A 21,225-nucleotide genomic window follows, 5' to 3' on the forward strand; every position below is an offset into this window, starting at 1 on the left:
ACTCATTGGAGTTCAGAAGGATGAGAGGTGATCTTATTGAAAATATGATAATGAGGGGTCTCGACAAGGTGGATGCAGAGAGGATATTTCCACTCGTGGGGGCATAGTCTCAGAATAAGGGGCCACCCATTTAAAACTGAGATGAGGAGGAATTTTTTCTCTGAGGGTTGTAAATGTGGAATTCTCTGCCCCAGAGAGCTGTGAAGGCTGAGTCATTGAATATATTTAAGGCAGAGATAGACAGATTTTTGAGTGATAAGGGAATAAAAGGTTATGGGGAGCGGGCAGGGAGTCCAAAATCAGATCAGCCATGATCTTATTAAATGGCGGAGCAGGCTTGAGGGGCCAAATGGCCGACTCCTGCTCCTATTTCTTATGTTCTTATATTCTTATGAACCCGGTGAGTGCTCGATAGGCCGAATGTTCAGTTTTTGTGTTGTAATATCCCATGCCTGCTGGATCTGTACCCACCATATAGTGTGTCAAATTACCCTACCAGATCAGTTATACGGCAATTTCTCTCAAGTATTTTTATCTGAGGACTGGTAACACTAAGAATTAACATAATTCAAAGTACAGTGTATGTGTGTATGGTTGCTTACGTTTAAACTTTTTTGTTGGTACACAGTAATATTGGTTTTATTTAATTCATACAAAGATAAACAACAGTACATTTTAAACTCACAAAACCAAAAAATTCTATTTTACTTTTGTTTAAGGAAGAGTATTAGTGAATATGGTTGTGTAAAAAAACATAAATCTTACAGAATTTAAGATGATTGGTACTTTACTATTTTCAATATCACTGCAATCCTGAAATATGGCAATTTAAATTCAAAGAACATTATATTTGTAACAGTTTGCATTTTCTTGTACTATCGGATATTGAGCAGCTAATTCTGATGTAAATAGGAAAAAAATCATTTGGCTAGAGGTTTAGAATACAGTTTATTTAAAGAAGCTGTATGCTTAAATTTCACATTGCTAATGAAGGAATCACTAATATCATAATACTTCAACCAAAAACAAATTTATATATATTTTTTAAAAAGAGTGAAACTATTTTTTGAAGTAATGAAGCATTCCTGTTATCTCACCAAGGGATAACATGAATGCTATTTTACTTTGAATGTGAACTGGCTGAGCAGATTGCAGTTGTGCATTTTACCTATCTACAGGATGACCTATATCACAGGAGCTCTGTGGTGCTCTAAGAGACAAATATGTTGCATGCCTACTTCAAAAGTGTAACTAAAAAATCTAAGTGTCCAGCTTCCCCCAATGGCACATCAACAACATATAATGTGGCTATTAGGTCATATAGACCAGTAAGTTTTGAACTTTCATCCATACTGAGTTAGCTGAACTGAGCCAGGGTAACTTGGCAGGCACTACAATAAACCACTACATCCTTGTGGTGGCGGTGGGGGAGATATAGGTAATGAGAAAGCAAAATTAAAAAGAGAGGGAGGGTTGTCACTCATGATAACTATCCAGTAAGCGACATCTGGATGATATATGTCCAGATTTTAGGTGGGGACCATGTCAGTTTTGATTATGATGTCCTCAGGTTCAAGGCTGCTGAAACAGTCTAGGCTCACACTGGAAGAATGGCTACTAGGATGAGGTAGTAGAGGGCTATTATCACTTGGAAATTCATACTGATACACAATCCACAGCTCTTTGAAGAAGAGATGAAAAAAGTAGAAGCAAATTGAGAAATAAAATAATGCTTCCAGGATGGTTGCAGAAATATTAAATATAAAAATAAGCACAACACTTCTTTAAAGAGAAAAAAAATGCAAAATACAGGCAACATCAAAATCTCCAGCCACTGTTTCTCTTCAGTTATGTTTTTGAAGACACAACCATTTATGTGGAACTTCATAGGAGCATCTCTCCACTCCCTCTTCATCATACGGTATGTGCCAAGTATTATTTGTTGTCTGTACTATAGTGTCATACTTTGGTATGATCTATATGGAAAGATATACAAGGAAAATTGTCAATTAATATAGAGACAAACTGAGTATTACAACTAAAAATAGATGATGATGTTTGTCATACTAAGAAATATTACTTTAAAGTCCATGTGAGTGACTAAGTTTAACCAATATTTAGAACACTTAAGCAATTTGCATAGAATAACACTCCACACATTATTGTTAGACGTTTATATACTGTTTAACATAAACTTGTTAATTTCTGTTTGGCCCAGTAACTTAGAGACTGTGTATTTTCCGCTCTGTCAGATGAATTCAAACGTAAGAGTTTCCCATTGACCACAATTGTTTGGTTAATCAGGGACACCCAACATGCCAGAACAACAGTCAGCGCCACACATTATCCACAAATAAGTAATCTGTGTGTCTTTTTTTTTTTGAAATTCGTAGCCAATCGTTCCAATTCTTTGTCAAATCACAAACGCCAGAGGTCACCTTGGGCCCATTCAAGGATCACTCTGCGCCAATGCTCTTAGCCAAAAGGCCTAGAGCCACTGCACCGTTCCTGGAAGTACTGCAATACCAGGTTCGTGCCATGGAGGTGGATGGGTCAGGTCCCCCACACACTTCCGTGGAGGTGGATGGGTCAAGCCACCCCACCCACTTATCTGTAAACGAAAGGTGCAGGTGGTCACAAAGTTAGCATGTGATTTCAGCCAGGCAGTGGTTAAATAAGTAGGGACATTCAAAGGTAAAGCACATGCACAATGTTCAGTCACTGTCCTGATCAGAGTTGACTGTGTGAGGCTGTTTATCCAAAGGGCAAGCATAGGCAATATGATGCCAGAAAGGGAGTGGCCAGAGCCTCTGCCGTGTAGTACACAACACTGGCAAAAAGCAAGGTACAAGAGGTGATAGGTGCAGAAGTGGCACGTCTTTCTGGCAGGATTCCATAAAATACTAGCACTGGAAGAGCAGACGGGCCATTTGCCTAAACAAGATGCTGTTTGTACAATTCTTTGCGGTTCCACAGTAATGGAACTGAAGAAAAACCTCTCGAGGGGTGGGGAATGGTGGAGAAGGGGAATGTGTGATAGTTTGGAGATCGGTTAGTTTTAAGTCATGAAAGTCTATGGGGGTGAAACTCAACTTCAGCAGAGGTGCAAAACGGGTGGCAATGAAATTGGCCATCTGAGATGCACTCGCCTGATTTTTCTTTCCAATGAAGTCAATGGAAAGCAAAATCGGGTGGGGTGTGTAACAGATGCTTCCAAAGTATGGAAATCCAAATATTATGGGCCCAAGTTTCCACACGCGCCTAAAACGGCGCAGTCCCGACCTGGACGCCCGTTTTTCGCGCCACAAAGTGCGCCTAAAAAAATCCTCCGTATTCTCCACCTCCCTGCAGGTCCTCTGGCCCTCGGCGCAGTGCAGCATGAGCTGTGGAGGGGCGGAGCCAGGTCCCTGCGCTGAAAACAGTGCCGGGATCTCTGCACATGCGCACTACAATGGGCACGCAAATGCAGTAGCTTCAGGCGCCCGAAACTGTGTGGGAGGGGCCCTGGCCGAATGGCCTCACTGGGGCTGCGTGAATAAGGCTCCTCCCACGGCCAGCTCCTGCTTTTGCGCCCCCCCCCCCCAACCAGACCCGACTCCCGCTCCCGCTCCGCCCCCCCCCCCCCCCCGACTGGACCCGCGCTCCTGCTCCCCCGCCCCCGGACTGGATCCGACCTGACCTCCCCCTCCCCGACCTCCCCGTCCTTCCCCCCCTCTCTCTCTCTCACCCTCCCTCCCCCCCTCTCTCTCTCACCCTTCCTCCCCCCCGAACCGAACCTCCCCGACCCGACCCAACACCTACCTGTAAATCTGGTGCTGGGGACGGGCCCTGCCCGAAGTCTCGGGCCGGCCCGTTCAGCCTTTGGTCCCGAAAGGCCTGCCTGAAGCACTTTCACACAGGTAGGAAGATGGTTTATTTAATCTTTTCTTTGCTTAGAAATGTTTATTCAGGTTGGATTTATTTGTATAAGTATAAATAAGGATTTATTATAGAATTTAATGACTTCCCTTCTCCCCCCCCCCCCCCCCCCCCCAATCACCTCGTTCTGGACGCCTAATTTGTAACCTGCGCCTGATTTTTTAATATGTAGAACAGGTTTTTTCAGTTCTACAAAAATCTTCACTTGCTCCATTCTAAGTTAGTTTGGAGTACGTTTTCACTGTGGAAACTTTGAAATCAGGCGTCAATGGCCGGACACGCCCTTTTGAAGAAAAAATTCTGTTCCAAAGTGGAACTGTTCTACCTGACTAGAACTGCAGAAAAAAAATGTGGAGAATTGTGATTTCTAAGATAGTCCGTTCTCCACCAGTTGCTCCTAAAAATCAGGCGCAAATCATGTGGAAACTTGGGCCCATTATGTCTACTGCATTACCCTTATCTACCCTTACTGAATTCTTTTTAAGAAATAACAGAAAGGTTGGCCAAGCACGACCTTCCCTTTTGACATTCGTGCTAACTGCTCTATTATATTTTCAGTTTTTAGATGCTTTTCTATTACATCTTTGAATAAGGATTCCATTATCTTTCCTACCACTGACATTAAGCTAATTTGTCTATAGTGACCTGGATTTGATCTCTCTCCCTTTTTAGATATTGGAAACACATTAGTCGTCTGCCACTGCTCTGGCACTATTCCCTTTTCTAATGAATTTTTATACATGTGCAAGTGCCCAAGCTCTGCGATCTCTTCCTTAACTTCTTTTAATATGTGCGGATACAATCCATCTGGACAAGGGATTTAAGCCCCTCTAAATTTGATTAGTTTATCAATTATCTCTCCCCTTTCTATCTTAAATGTCTTTAAATCTTTTTATCTCTTCTGCTAATGTCGTGTCCACCATTTTAGTCTCCCTGGTAAATACTGAGGCAAAGTAATTCTTCGATATTTCTGCCATTTCACTGTCAATATCTGTGAGTTTATCCTTAAAGGCCCTGTCCCTACCTTAATTTTTCTTTTGTTTTTTGTGTCTGTAGAATAATTTACTATTTCTTGTTACATTCCTTGATCATTTAATTTTTTACTTTCTCTTTGCCTTCCTAATTGTTTTTTTGATTTCTTTCCTAACCTTTTCGTATTCCCTTTCATCATCCTCTCCTTTGTTGTCTATGTACAGTGGGCCCGAAATTGGTCAATATGTAAGGTCCGCCCATTTCTCGGCGGTATGTCGTTTCACACCGCCGCATACCGGCGAGATCGAAGAGGACAAAATTGGTCAAAATGTTTTCGGTGGCATGTCGTCGTTATGTCAGCGGTCTGCATCAGGCGGTATGTATCTTAGTAGTCGATCCAGATCGACTTTCTGTTCGATCTCGCATGTGGGAATTTTTTAACCCGTTTTTTTTAAACAAGCGTTTTACCCGTGATTTCAGGAGTTAAGGGTCCTCGCGTATGTGCAGTGAGTTGAAGAGGGGAGAAAGAGAGTGAGAAGGAGCAGCAAGGTAGTTGACGGGCAGTGAGTTTAAAAATACATAGCACAGTGGAAATATATTGCTAACAACAAATAATTCTTCACTTTGAAGACAAGAAGAGATATTTAACAAACCAAAATTCATACCAGTAAAAAGATTATGGCAATGTTAAAAAAGACATCAAAGCGCAGGAACATCGAGAAGGAGGGGAGGTTGAGGGCGCCTGCCTTCGATGAGACGGCGTTGCCTGCCCTTCTGGAGCAGATAACAGAGAGGTACTCCAAGCTAACCAAGGATGGTCGTGGAAAGCCCCCTCCCCAAAGGAGTACAACTGAATATGGGACGAGATCGGGGAGGCTGTGTCCTCTAAAAGTACGATGGTACGCACTGGGGAAAGGTGCCGTAAGAGGTAGAACGACCTGGTGAGGGTAGCAAGAGTAAGTAATGATTTTATTTATGAACCTCACCCCGCCTCCCCCTCATGTGCTATGTACCATGTAAATGTAGGTTCAGTGGCACATGGATGAGGATGATGTTATTTATCTTAAGGTTACAGTGATGTATTCGTGCTTTTCAGGCAATGACAAGAGGATCAATGCAGTGCTTTTTTATGTGTGTGTGTGTGTCTGTGCGATGTTAAATGGATTGAAGATTTTTACTTTGATTTACTTTACTTTCTGCAGAAGCCATCTGCAATAGCAGCCGATCAGCGTCGCATGGGGGAGGACCCACAACCCAGAAGCCTCTTACTGATATTGCGATCTGTGCCCTGTCCCTGGTTGGGGATAGCAACCGTGCCACTACCGGCATTGGAGCTGACCCACTCACAAAGAAGATGGTAAGTTGAATAAAATGCAGTCTGTATTGCAGTCCTATCATGTCATGTAATGTAACTGTAATGTTGGCCTGATGTAATGTAATGTAAGTTTATTGCACTGTAATGTTGACCTCATGTGGAATGTTGGGGGTATGTAACGCAATGCATATATGTATTCTGTCTGCGATATGTAATGCAGTACTGCAGCAGTGGTGGGCATTTAAGTAAGACTGCGATAAGTCGGCAGAGCAGAGTCGGGAGTTCGTCGAGGAGACAGTGCAGGAGCCCAGAAGAGGCCTATAAAGGCCCAGCATCAGCAGAGCAGAGTCGGGAGTTCGTCGGGGAGGTCAGCTGGTGCAGCTGCAGCAGGGAGAGAAGGCAAAAAAGTAGAAAGAAATCGAAAGGTGATGTCACAGCCAAAGGGGTAAGTGATTGGCTGGTGATCGGTGAGTAGTTTTTCTTTTTCTTTTCTTTATCAGTAAGTAACCTTTAGCATTATTGTTGCCAAATTAAGTTAATCTAGGGGTTAAGTCATGGCAGGAGAGCTCGGACACGTGTTATGCTCCTCCTGTACTATGTGGGAAGTCAGGGACGCTTCCAGTGTCCCTGACGACTACATATGCGGGAAGTGTCAGGCTGCAGCTCCTGACAGACCACATTACGGCACTGGAGCTGCGGGTGGATTCACTCTGGAGCATCCACGATGCTGAGAATGACGTGAATAGCACGTTTACTGAGTTGGTCTTACCGCAGGTAAAGGTTACACAGCTAGATAGGGGATGGGTGACCAACAGGAAGAGCAGTGGAAGGAAGGTAGTGAGGGGTCCCCTGCAGTCATCCCCCTGCAAAACAGATACACCGCTTTGGGTACTGTTGAGGGGGATGACTCATCAGGGGCGGGCAGCAGCAGCCAAGTCCATGGCACTGTGGGTGGCTCTGCTGCACAGAAGGGCAGGAAAAAGAGAGGGAGAGCTATAGTGATAGGGGATTCTATTGTAAGGGGAATAGATAGACATTTCTGCGGCCGCAATCAAGACTCCAGGATGGTATGTTGCCTCCCTGGTGCAAGGGTTAAGGATGTCTCAGAGCGGGTGCAGGACATTTTGAAGGGGGAGGGTAAACAGCCAGTTGTCGTGGTGCATATAGGTACCAACGATATAGGTAAAAAAACGGGATGAGGTCCTACAAGTCAAATTTAGGGAGCTAGGAGCTAAATTAAAAAGTAGGACCTCGAAAGTAGTAATCTCAGGATTGCTACCAGTGCCACGTGCTAGTCAGAGTAGGAATCGCAGAATAGCTCAGATGAATACGTGGCTTGAGGAGTGGTGCAGAAGGGAGGGATTCAAATTCCTGGGATATTGGAACCGGTTCTGGGGGAGGTGAGACCAGTACAAACCGGACGGTCTGCACCTGGGCAAGACCGGAACCAATATCCTAGGGGGAGTTTTTGCCTGTGCTGTTGGGGAGGGGTTAAACTAATATGGCAGGGGGATGGGAACCTATGCAGGGAGACAGAGGGATGTAGAATGGGGGCAGAAGTAAAAGATAGAAAGAAGAAAAGTAAAAGTGGAGGGCAGAGAAACCCAAGGCAAAAAGTAAAAAGGGCCACATTACAGCAAAATCCTAAAAGGGCAAAGGGTGTTAAAAAGACAAGCCTGAAGGCTCTGTGCCTCAATGCGAGGAGTATTCGGAATAAGGTGGACGAATTAACTGCGCAGATAGCAGTTAACGGATATGATGTAATTGGCATCGCAGAGACATGGCTCCAGGGTGACCAAGGCTGGGAACTCAACATCCAGGGGTATTCAACATTTATGAAGGATATACAGAAAGGAAAAGGAGGTGGGGTGGCGTTGCTGATTAAAGAGGAAATTAATGCAATATTAAGGATAGACATTAGCTTGGATGAGGTGGAGCTCCGGAATACCAAAGGGCAGAAAACGCTAGTGGGAGTTGTGTACAGACCACCAAACAGTAGTAATAAGGATGGGGACAGCATCAAACAAGAAATTAGGGATGCGTGCAATAAAGGTATAGCAGTTATCATGGGTAACTTTAATCTATATATTGACTGGGCTAACCAATCTGGTAGCAATGTGGTGGAGGAGGATTTCCTGGAGTGTATTAAGGATGGTTTCCTAGACCAATATGTCGAGGAACCAACTAGAGGGCTGGCCATCCTAGACTGGGTGATGTGTAATGAGAAAGAACTAATTAACAATCTTGTTGTGCGAGACCCCTTGGGGAAGAGTGACCATAATATGGTAGAATTCTTTATTAAGCTGGAGAGTGACACGGTTAATTCAGAGACCAGGGTCCTGAACTTGGGGAAAAGTAACTTCGATGGTATGAGACGTGAATTGGCTAGAATAGACTGACGAATGATACTTAAAGGGTTGACGGTGGATAGGAAATGGCAAACATTTAAAGATCACATGGATGAACTTCAACAATTGTACATCCCTGTCTGGAGTAAAAATAAAACGGGGAACGTGGCTCAACCGTGGCTAACAAGGGAAATTATGGATAGTGTTAAATCCAAGGAAGAGGCATATAAATTGGTCAGAAAAAGCAGCAAACCTGAGGACTGGGAGAATTTTGTAATACAGCAGAGGAGGACAAAGGGTTTAATTAGGAGGGGGAAAATAGAGTATGAGGGGAAGCTTGCTGGGAACATAAAAACTGACTGCAAAAGCTTCTATAGATATGTGAAGAGAAAAAGATTAGTGAAAACAAACGTAGGTCTCTTGCAGTCAGATTCAGGTGAATTTATAATGGGGAACAAAGAAATGGCGGACCAGTTAAACAAATACTTTGGTTCTGTTTTCACGAAGGAAAACACAAATAACGTTCCGGAAATATCAGGGGACCGAGGGTCTAATGAGAAGGAGGAACTGAAGGATATCCTTATAAAGCGGGAAACTGTGTTCGGGAAATTGATGGGATTGAAGGCCGATAAATCCCCGGGGCCTGAAAGTCTGCATCCCAGAGTACTTAAGGAAGTGGCCATAGAAAGAGTGGATGCATTGGTGATCATTTTCTAACAGTCTGTCGAATCTGGATCAGTTCCTAGGGACTGGAGGGTAGCTAATGTAACACCACTGTTTAAAAAAGGAGGGAGAGAGAAAACAGGTAATTAAAGACCGGTTAGCCTGACATCAGTAGTGGGGAAAATGTTGGAATCAATTATTAAAGATGAAATAGCAGCGCATTTGGAAAGCAGTGACAGGATCGGTCCAAGTCAGCATGGATTTATGAAAGGGAAATCCTGCTTGACAAATCTTCTGGAATTTTTTGAGGATGTAACTGGTAGAGTGGACAAGGGAGAACCAGTGGATGTGCTGTATTTGGACTTTCAAAAGGCTTTTGACAAGGTCCCACACAAGAGATTAGTATGCAAAATCAAAGCACATGGTATTGGGGGTAATGTACTGATGTGGATAGAGAACTGGTTGGCAGACAGGAAGCAGAGAGTCGGGATAAACGGGTGCTTTTCAGAATGGCAGGCAGTGATTAGTGGAGTGCCACAGGGCTCAGTGCTGGGACCCCAGCTCTTTACAATATACATTAACAATTTGGATGAAGGAATTGAGTGTAATATCTCCAAGTTTGCAGATGACACTAAACTGGGTGGTGGTGTGAGCTGTGAGGAGGATGCTAAAAGGCTGCAGGCTGACTTGGACAGGTTAGGTGAGTGGGCAAATGCATGGTAAATGCAGTATAATGTGGATAAATGTGAGGTTATCCACCTTGGGGGCAAAAACACAAACGCAGAATATTATCTGAATGGCGGCAGATTAGGAAAAGGGGAGGTGCAACGAGACCTGGGTGTCATGGTTCATCAGTCATTTAAAGTTGGCATGCAGGTATAGCAGGCGGTGAAGAAGGCAAATGGTATGTTGGCCTTCATAGCTAGGGGATTTGACTATAGGAGCAGGGAGGTCTTACTGCAGTTGTACAGGGCCTTGGTGACGTCTCACCTCGAATATTATGTTCAGTTTTGATCTCCTAATCGGAGGAAAGACGTTCTTGCTATTGAGGGAGTACAGCAAAGGTTCACCAGACTGATTCCCGGGATGGCGGGACTAACATATGAGGAGAGACTGGATCAACTGGGCCTTTATACACTGGAGTTTAGAAGGATGAGAGGGAATCTCATAGAAACTTATAAGATTCTGACGGGACTGTACAGGTTAGATGTGGGAAGAATGTTCCCGATGATGGGGAAGTCCAGAACCAGAGGACACAGTCTTAGGATAAGGGGTAGGCCATTTAGGACTGAGATGAGGAGAAACTTCTTCACTCAGTGAGTTGTTAACCTGTGGAATTCCCTACCGCAGAGAGTTGTTGATGCCAGTTCATTGGATTATATTCAAGAGGGAGTTAGATATGGCTCTTATGGCTAAAGGGATCAAGGGGTATGGAGAGAAAGCAGGAAAGGGGTACTGAGGGAATGATCAGCCATGATCTTATTGAATGGTGATGCAGGCTCGAAGGGCCGAATGGCCTACACCTGCACCTATTTTCTATGTTTCTATGTTTCTAAGTCACTGTACTATGTGCTAATGTAACCCTGACCCCTCCCCTGGTGCCAAGCTTTTTTAAATGTTGTTTTGTACTTCCAGGCTTGGATGGTTCAGACCACAGCGACACAGATGACAGACCCACTGCCTTCATCTCTGGCGTCACCTAGCCCTCTCCTGACGAGGAAGACGAAGAGGAACAGGAACAGGCCCAGCCACTGATCCGGCAGCCAGTGGAGATGGAGCTGGGAGTGGAGATGGAGGAGGATATACCAGCTCAATGTGGGACAGCTGGAACATCCTCCACCATGGAGTCTGTATTCGGGGATTCCCCCATGGCTCCTCTGATTCTGTCTGACCGCCCCCCAACCGACAGCAACGGCACTTAAGGTGCGGTGCTGCACGCCGACTTGGTATCAACAATGGGAGGTCCATACCCACGGGCATTAAGAACGGGAAGGGCAGGATTAAGAAAGTGGGGTATAGACCCAAGGGTGGCATAGCACGCGGGCGTTGAAGGGGCAGAGGGCGTGGGTGGGGAAAGTAGGGTATTTTTGTTGTAATTGAAGTTTTATTTGTAAAAGTTTATTGAAGTTGTTATTAAAGTTGTTATTAAAGTTGTTTTATATTTATAAGTTTTACAAAGTTTTAAAATTGTTGTATATTTTTTACATTTTTACATAAACGTTTGAATTGAATTTAAGCATTCTTGTAGTGTCAAACTTTCCCCTGAAGATCCTTTGCGGGTAAGGCTTCCTCTTCATTATTCTGCGACCTCTTCCATTACCCTTATAACTCTGCTCAATAAACTTCCTCACCTCTGGTTCCTCCATTAGACAGGTTGTCAGCAATACAGGCTGAGATAATACAGGCCCCATTCTTTTTAAATCTCCACAATATTTTTTGATGAAAAAAATATAACTAAAATGCCTTTCTATCTTAATGTTACTCAGTAATAGTAAATATACCTTTTCCAATCAAAATTGTACTGTAAAATCATTGTTCACCTCAGAGATACAGAGGTGCTGTTTTAACTGACAGTTCCCAATTTCCAAAATGGCGGATCCGTGCACTCCGCCCATTCCAGCCTACTTACCATCGATAAAACCACCTTTTCCAGATGGAATGCAGCTCCGGTGATATGTCGGCGGTATGCGATGAAAATCGGACTCTTTGGGTGGTATGCGGGCGGTCCTGCACGGCGGACAGTGTGCAAACTGTTCGGCGGTATGCCAATTATGAAAATTCCGCCGAGCAGTATGTAGGTGTTTTTTGACCAAAATCGCATTTTTGGGTGGTATGTCAACCAATTTTGGCCCCTGTCTGTATACCTTTTTTTTAGTTTCAATTTTGCCCTTATTTCTTTATTCATCCTTGGGGTGTTATTCCTAGCTAGTGTGTTTTTACCTTTTAGTGGGATAGATTTCTCCTGGACACTATTGATCACCATTTTAAATTGTTTGTCACTGTTATTTCTTTGTTTGTCAATACATTTTTCCAGTTTATTTTCCACGGTCCCATTCTCATTCGATTAAAAATCATTTTCCCCCCCAATTTATTACTTTGGTCTTTGTCTTACTTATGTCCTTCTCAATCTTTATCTTAAATCATATTATGTTGTAATCGCTATTGCCTAGATGACCCCTACACGTACTTCTCATCAGTTCTAGTTCATTTCCCATTACTAGATCCAGCAGTGCTCCCTCTCTTGTTGGGCTTCTTACATACTAGGTAAGAAAGGAATCCTGCACACATTGTAAAAACCTCATTCCCTTTCGCTACCTCTATTTGAGGATAGTTAAAGTCTCCCACAATTATTATTTTATGTCCTTTACTCATTTCACATATTTGGTAACATATTTCTTCCTCCATCTCCTTTCCACTATTAGGTGATCTGTAGTACTGTAGTATACTCCATTAACATGATCAATCCCTTCCTATATTTTATTTCAATCCATACGGATTCTGTTTCTAACTATGTTAGTTATGTCCCTTTTTTCATTTTGTTATCTCTAATTAGTACAGCTACTCCACCCATTTCTTCCTTCCCTATCATTTCATATTATGTTATAACCTGCAATATTTAGTTGTCAGTCCTGTTCTTTACATAGCCATGTTTCCTACTACATCTGGTTCTTTGTTATGGATTATTGCTTCCAGTTTCCCCGTTTTATTTTGGATGCTGTGTACATTGCTGCACAGGCACTTTAATTCACCTTTAATAGCTGTTCCTTTTACTTTATTTTTAACAGTCCTTTTATACTTCTGTTTTATAACTTTATTTGTTCCATGACTGTTCATGTTACCCTTGTTCTTTATCTTGGTCTGACCTTTATTCTCATCTCCTATTTCATTTATTTATTTTTACCAGATTCCTCCGTTGTCTTACTAGTTTAAAGTCCTATCAACAGCCCTATTTATCCTTTCCACGAGGACTCTGGTCCCATTCTGGTTCAGGTGGAGCCCGTCCCAACGCTACACAGCTCCTTTCTGTCCTAGTACTGGTGCCAGTTATGTTATGAAATGGAACCCCTCCTTCCCACACCACTCTTTCAGCCACGCATTCACCTTCCTGATCTCCCTATCCCTATGCCAATTAGCACATGGCTCGGGTAGTAATTCCGAGATTACCAACCGTCAGGTTGCACCTTACTTAACCTTAACTGAACTCAAAGGGGAAACTAAAACTAGGGGTCATAGTCTCAGAATAATGGGCCTCCCATTTAAAACTGAGATGAGGAGGAATGTCTTCTCTAAAAAGGGTTGTAAATCTATAGAATTCTCTGCCCCAGAGAGCTGTGTAGGCTAGGTCACTAAATATATTTAATCATAGAATCATAGAGGTTTACAGCCCACAAGGTGTCCATGCCAGCCAACAAGAGGCTATCGACCCTAATCCCACTTTCCAGCTCTAGGTCTGTAACCCTGCAAGTTACGGCACTTCAGGTGCACATCCAAGTACTTTTTAAATGTGTTGAGGGTTTCTGCCTCTACTACCCTTTCAGGCAGTGAGTTCCAGACCCCCATAACCTCTGCGTGAAGAAATTTCCCCTCAAATCCCCTCTAAACATTCTACCAATTACTTTAAATTTATGCCCCCTGGTTGTTGACCCCTCTGCTTAGGGAAATAGGCCCTTTCTATCCACTATATCTAGGCCCCTCATAATTTTATACACCTCAATGAGATCTCCCCTCAGCCTCCTCCGTTCCAATGAAAAACAAATCCAGCTTATCTAATCTACATAAGAACATAAGAAATAGGAGCAGGAGTAGGCCATACGGCCCCTCGAGCCTGCTCTGCCATTTAATACGATCATGGCTGATCCGATCATGGACTCAGGTCCACTTCTCTGCCTGCTCCCCATAACCCCTTATTCCCTTATCGGTTAAGAGTTGGTTAATCTGTCCTCATAGCTTGGACTTAAGGTGGAGAAAGTCAGATTTTTGAGCGGTAAGGGAATAAAGGGTTATGGGGAGCGGGTAGGGAAGTGGAGCAGAGTCCATGATCAGATCAGCCATGATCTTATTAAATGGCGGGGAAGATTCGAGGGGCCAGGTGGCCTACTCCTGCTCCTATTTCTTATGTTCTTAACTCAAGAAGAGTTCCTCTACTACACCAATGTGACACTTCCATTTCCTACACCAACCATACTTGTTGCCTCTATGAGTAAGATGGGAAGTTAGAATTAAAGTAAGGGGATTTTTTACACTGTGGATTTGCACCATTTAGTTACTGGCATGACACTGTATAAACTCAATTCACTTAGCACTCTTTTACCAAGCTTAGACAACCCTTGTGAATCCAGCTCTCCCCAAGTGGTCTTGAAAATAACTTTGTATATGTATTAATGTAGCTTACGGTCGACTTCACTAAATAATTGCCTTTGTTTCGTTGGGCCCAAGTTTCCACATGATTTGCGCCTGATTTTTAGGAGCAACTGGTGGAGAACGGACTATCTTAGAATTTGCAATTCTCCACATTTTTTTTTTCTGCATTTCTAGTTAGGTAGAACAGTTCTACTTTGGAACAGAATTTTTTCTTCAAAAGGGGGCGTGTCCGGCCACTGACGCCTGATTTGAAAGTTTCCACAGTGAAAATGTACTCCAAACTAAAGTAGAATGGAGCAAGTGAAGATTTTTGCAGAACTGAAAAAACCTGTTCTACACATTAAAAAATCAGGCACAGGTTACAAATCAGGCGTCCAGAACGAGGTGGGGGGGGGGGGGAGGGGGAGGGGAAGGGAACTCATTAAATTCTACAATAAATCCTTATTTATACTTATACAAATACTATACAAATAAATCCAACCTGAATAAACATTTATAAGCAAAGAAAAGATTAAATAAACCATCTTCCTACCTGTGTGAAAGTGCTTCAGCCAGGAAGAATGGTGCAGCAAGCCTCACAAAACGAGGGAGCCGACCGAACGCGGGCCGGGGGGGCGGGGGGGAGGAGGGAGCTGACCGAACGCGGGCCGGGGGGGGGAGGAGGGAGCCGACCGAACGCGGGCCGGGTGGGGGAGGAGGGAGCCGACCGAACGCGGGCGGGTGGGGGGAAGGGAAGGGAAGGGAAGGGAGCCGACGAACGCGGGGGGGGGGAAGGGAAGGGAAGTGAGCCGCCGAACGCGGGGGGGGAGGGAAGGGAGCCGCCGAACGCGGGAGGGGGGGAGGGAAGGGAGCCGCCGAACGCGGGAGGGAGAGAGCCGACCGAACGCGGGCGGGAGGGAGCCGACCGAACGAGGGGGGGAGGGGGGAGGGAAGGGAGCCGACCGAACGCGCGGGGGGGGGAGGGAAGGGAGCCGACCGAACGGGGGGGGGGGGGGGGAGGGAAGGGAAGGGAGCCGACCAAACACGCGGGGGGAAGGGAAGGAAGCCGACCGAACGCGGGGGGGAAGGGAGCCGACCGAACGCGGGGGCGGGGGGGGGGGGGGGGGGGGAAAGGGAGGGAGCCGACCGAATGCGGGGGGGGGGGGGGGGGGAAGGGAATGGAGCCGTTCCAGACGGCTGGCGGGAAAGAGAGAAGGCTGCAGGAAGCCTCAGAAATTGAGGAGCCATTTCCCGACGGCAAAAGGGGGAGGTCGTCGGGAAACGGCTGCCTCAACTTTGAGGCTTCCTGCAGCCTTCTCAGTGCTACAAGAAGCCTCTGTGCTGATGGCAATGTACTTTTATTAAAAAATGTTCAAAAACTAAACAGCTACAAAGAACTACAAAAATGGCCAAGTGCCAATGTTTTTTTCACACTGAGCATGCGCGAACGCTCCAACTCGCACGTGCAGCGTTGCCGGCAGGAAAAAAACTAATTTAAATAGTTCCCGACCCCTCCCACTTACAAAATCGGCGCGAGTGTAGGCTCCGCCCCCCCTGGGCGCCGCGCCAAGCAGACAAGGAGCTGCAGAACGCTCCAGAATCGCTCGTTTTTTTTCCGGCGCCATTTTAGGCACGAAAAACGGGCGCCCAGCTCAAAGGGGCGCCCGTTTTTTATCATGTGGAAACTTTGGCCCATAGAGTGGCTTCTAAAAGCAAAAAGAGTGTCAGAGATTAGTTATGCAATAAAAACAAAAATGCTGGAAAACACACAGCATGTCAGGCAGCATCTGTGGAGAGAGAGAGAGAGAGAGCGCGCGAGTTCAGGTCTGATGAAAGGTCATTGACCTGAAACATTGGCCTGGATATTAACAAGGGTGGGTTACGTAGGCGGTGAGGTCGACGGAGATTCGGATGGGAAACCCGGAAATCCTGGTTTCCATGCATGCTATGGAGTTGGGTTTGAGATTTTAAAAATGTTAACATCTGTCCCGACTCCAATCTATCCGTTTTTGGGTGTTAAAATTAAACCGATTAACTCTGTTTTTCTCTCTCCACAGATGCTGCCTGACCTGCTGAGTGTTTTCTAGCATGACCGATTTTAATTTCAGATTTCCAGCATCCGCAGTATTTTGCTTTTGTTTAGTTAGTTATGATTTTGAGCTTCAATTGATGCGCAGACAAGACATGAACTTGGTGGGTAGGAATACCTACAGAATTTCAAATACAACTACAACTGGTAGGAATTATGGTGCTTTGAAGCTACCCAGACAATTCTACCGACCTATTACTTCAATGACTTTGCTTTGCAGGCTTTTCAAGAGGAACTCATACAACTCATGCAATAAGGGCGCAGCAGTTATAATGGGTGACTTTAATATGCACATAGATTGGGCTAGCCAAACTGGAAGCAATACGGTGGAGGAGGATTTCCTGGAATGCATAAGGGATGGTTTTCTAGACCAATATGTCGAGGAACCAACTAGGGGGGAGGCCATCTTAGACTGGGTGTTGTGTAATGAGAGAGGATTAATTAGCAATCTCATTGTGCGAGGCCCCTTGGGGAAGAGTGACCATAATATGGTGGAATTCTGCATTAGGATGGAGAATGAAACAGTTAATTCAGAGACCATGGTCCAGAACTTAAAGAAGGGTAACTTTGAAGGTATGAGGCATGAATTGGCTAAGATAGATTGGCTAATGATACTTAAGGGGTTGACTGTGGATGGGCAATGGCAGACATTTAGAGACCGCATGGATGAATTACAACAATTGTACATTCCTGTCTGGCGTAAAAATAAAAAAGGGAAGGTGGCTCAACCGTGGCTATCTAGGGAAATCAGGGATAGTATTAAAGCCAAGGAAATGGCATACAAATTGGCCAGAAATAGCAGCGAACCTGGGGACTGGGAGAAATTTAGAACTCAGCAGAGGAGGACAAAGGGTTTGATTAGGGCAGGGAAAATGGAGTACGAGAAGAAGCTTGCAGGGAACATTAAGGCGGATTGCAAAAGTTTCTATAGGTATGTAAAGAGAAAAAGGTTAGTAAAGACAAACGTAGGTCCCCTGCAGTCAGAATCAGGGGAAGTCATAACGGGGAACAAAGAAATGGCAGACCAATTGAACAAGTACTTTGGTTCAGTATTCACTAAGGAGGACACAAACAACCTTCCGGATATAAAAGTGGTCAGAGGGTCTATTAAGGAGGAGGAACTGAGGGAAATCTTTATTAGTCGGGAAATTGTGTTGGGGAAATTGATGGGATTGAAGGCCGATAAATCCCCAGGGCCTGATGGACTGCATCCCAGAGTACTTAAGGAGGTGGCCTTGGAAATAGCGGATGCATTGACAGTCATTTTCCAACATTCCATTGACTCTGGATCAGTTCCTATCGAGTGGAGGGTAGCCAATGTAACCCCACTTTTTAAAAAAGGAGGGAGAGAGAAAGCAGGGAATTATAGACCGGTCAGCCTGACCTCAGTAATGGGTAAAATGATGGAATCAATTATTAAGGATGTCATAGCAGCGCATTTGGAAAATGGTGACATGATAGGTCCAAGTCAGCATGGATTTGTGAAAGGGAGATCATGCTTGACAAATCTTCTGGAATTTTTTGAGGATGTTTCCAATAAAGTGGACAAAGGAGTACCAGTTGATGTGGTATATTTGGACTTTCAGAAGGCTTTCGACAAGGTCCCACACAGGAGATTAATGTGCAAAGTTAAAGCACATGGGATTGGGGGTAGTGTGCTGACGTGGATTGAGAACTGGTTGTCAGACAGGAAGCAAAGAGTAGGAGTAAATGGGTACTTTTCGGAATGGCAGGCAGTGACTAGTGGGGTACCGCAGGGTTCTGTGCTGGGGCCCCAGCTGTTTACATTGTACATTAATGATTTAGACGAGGGGATTAAATGTAGTATCTCCAAATTTGCGGATGACACTAAGTTGGGTGGCAGTGTGAGCTGCGAGGAGGATGCTATGAGGCTACAGAGTGACTTGGATAGGTTAGGTGAGTGGGCAAATGCGTGGCAGATGAAGTATAATGTGGATAAATGTGAGGTTATCCACTTTGGTGGTAAAAACAGAGAGACAGACTATTATCTGAATGGTGACAGATTAGGAAAAGGGAAGGTGCAACGAGACCTGGGTGTCATGATACATCAGTCATTGAAGGTTGGCATGCAGGTACAGCAGGCGGTTAAGAAAGCAAATGGCATGTTGGCCTTCATAGCGAGGGGATTGGAGTACAGGGGCAGGGAGGTGTTGCTACAGTTGTACAGGGCCTTGGTGAGGCCACACCTGGAGTCTTGTGTACAGTTTTGGTCTCCTAACTTGAGGAAGGACATTCTTGCTATTGAGGGAGTGCAGCGAAGATTCACCAGACTGATTCCCGGGATGGTGGGACTGACCTATCAAGAAAGACTGGATCAACTGGGCTTGTATTCACTGGAGTTCAGAAGAGTGAGAGGGGACCTCATAGAAACGTTTAAAATTCTGACGGGTTTGGACAGGTTGGATGCAGGAAGAATGTTCCCAATGTTGGGGAAGTCCAGAACCAGGGGTCACAGTCTAAGGATAAGGGGTAAGCCATTTAGGACCGAGATAAGGAGAAACTTCTTCACCCAGAGAGTGGTGAACCTGTGGAATTCTCTACCACAGGAAGTAGTTGAGGCCAATTCACTAAATATATTCAAAAGGGAGTTAGATGAAGTCCTTACTACTCGGGGGATCAAGGGGTATGGCGTGAAAGCAGGAAGTAGGTACTGAAGTTTCATGTTCAGCCATGAACTCATTGAATGGCGGTGCAGGCTAGAAGGGCTGAATGGCCTGCTCCTGCACCTATTTTCTATGTTTCTATGTTTCTATAATGGGTGACTTTAATATGCACATAGATTGGGCTAACCAAACTGGAAGCAATACGGTGGAGGAGGATTCCCTGGAGTGCATAAAGGATGGTTTTCTAGACCAATATGTCGAGGAACCAACTAGGGGGGAGGCCATCTTAGACTGGGTGTTGTGTAATGAGAGAGGATTAATTAGCAATACCGTTGTGCGAGGCCCTTTGGGGAAGAGTGACCATAATATGGTGGAATTCTGCATTAGGATGAAGAATGAAACAGTTAATTCAGAGACCATGGTCCAGAACTTAAAGAAGGGTAACTTTGAAGGTATGAGGCGTGAATTAGCTAGGATTGATTGGCGAATGATACTTAAGGGGTTGACTGTGGATGGGCAATGGCAGACATTTAGAGACCGCATGGATTAATTACAACAATTGTACATTCCTGTCTGGCGTAAAAATAAAAAAGGGAAGGTGGCTCAACCGTGGCTATCAAGGGAAATCAGGGATAGTACTAAAGCCAAGGAAGTGGCATACAAATTGGCCAGAAATAGCAGTGAACCCGGAGACTGGGAGAAATTTAGAACTCAGCAGAGAAGGACAAAGGGTTTGATTAGGGCAGGGAAAATGGAGTACGAGAAGAAGCTTGCAGGGAACATTAAGGCGGATTGCAAAAGTTTCTATAGATATGTAAAGAGGAAAAGGTTAGTAAAGACAAATGTAGGTCCCCTGCAGTCAGAATCAGGGGAAGTCATAACGGGGAACAAAGAAATGGCGGACCAATTGAACAAGTACTTTGCTTCGGTATTCACTAAGGAGGACACTAACAATCTTCCGGATATAAGAGGGGTCAGAGGGTCTAGTAAGGAGGAGGAACTGAGGGAAATTCTTATTAGTCGGGAAATTGTGTTGGGGAAATTAATGGGATTGAAGGCCGATAAATCCCCAGGGCCTGATGGACTGCATCCCAGAGTACTTAAGGAGGTGGCCTTGGAAATAGCGGATGCATTGACAGTCATTTTCCAACATTCCATTGACTCTGGATCAGTTCCTATCAAGTGGAGGGTAGCCAATGTAACCCCACTTTTTAAAAAAGGAGGGAGAGAGAAAACAGGGAATTATAGACCGGTAACCCTGACATCGGTAGTGGGTAAGATGATGGAATCAATTATTAAGGATGTCATAGCAGCGCATTTGGAAAGAGATGACATGATAGGTCCAAGTCAGCATGGATTTGTGAAAGGGAAATCATGCTTGACAAATCTTCTGGAATTTTTTGAGGATGTTTCCAGTAGAGAACCAGTTGATGTGGTATATTTGGACTTTCAGAAGGCTTTCGACAAGGTCCCACACAAGAGATTAATGTGCAAAGTTAAAGCACATGGGATTGGGGGTAGTGTGCTGACATGGATTGAGAACTGGTTGTCAGACAGGAAGCAAAGAGTAGGAGTAAATGGGTACTTTTCAGAATGGCAGGCGGTGACTAGTGGGGTACCGCAAGGTTCTGTGCTGGGGCCCCAGCTGTTTACACTGTACATTAATGATTTAGACGAGGGGATTAAATGTAGTATCTCCAAATTTGCGGATGACACTAAGTTAGGTGGCAGTGTGAGCTGCGAGGAGGATGCTATGAGGCTGCAGAGCGACTTGGATAGGTTAGGTGAGTGGGCAAATGCATGGCAGATGAAGTACAATGTGGATAAATGTGAGGTTATCCACTTTGGTGGTAAAAACAGAGAGACAGACTATTATCTGAATGGTGACAGATTAGGAAAAGGGGAGGTGCAACGAGACCTGGGTGTCATGGTACATCAGTCATTGAAGGTTGGCAT

The 21,225-nt window shown here is 44.7% G+C and overlaps 1 protein-coding gene across 4 annotated transcripts in view; it reads right to left on the reverse strand.

Annotated features, from left to right (window-relative positions):
• Positions 1-715: 715 nt before the first annotated feature.
• Positions 716-21,225, reverse strand: part of prorp (protein only RNase P catalytic subunit) — a 129,302-nt gene continuing 108,792 nt past the window's right edge. For 3 of the 4 annotated variants that reach the window (XM_070879117.1, XM_070879118.1, XM_070879119.1), the window contains exon 6: positions 716-1,976. In XM_070879117.1, the coding sequence (XP_070735218.1) occupies positions 1,845-1,976 (132 nt within the window). In that variant the 3' untranslated portion in view covers positions 716-1,844. The remainder of the gene's footprint in view (positions 1,977-21,225) is intronic. The other variant, XM_070879116.1, reaches the window with a different exon arrangement.

Source organism: Pristiophorus japonicus, chromosome 4 (genome assembly GCF_044704955.1).
Source record: "Pristiophorus japonicus isolate sPriJap1 chromosome 4, sPriJap1.hap1, whole genome shotgun sequence".
In the NCBI taxonomy this organism is placed as follows: Eukaryota; Metazoa; Chordata; class Chondrichthyes; family Pristiophoridae; genus Pristiophorus; species Pristiophorus japonicus.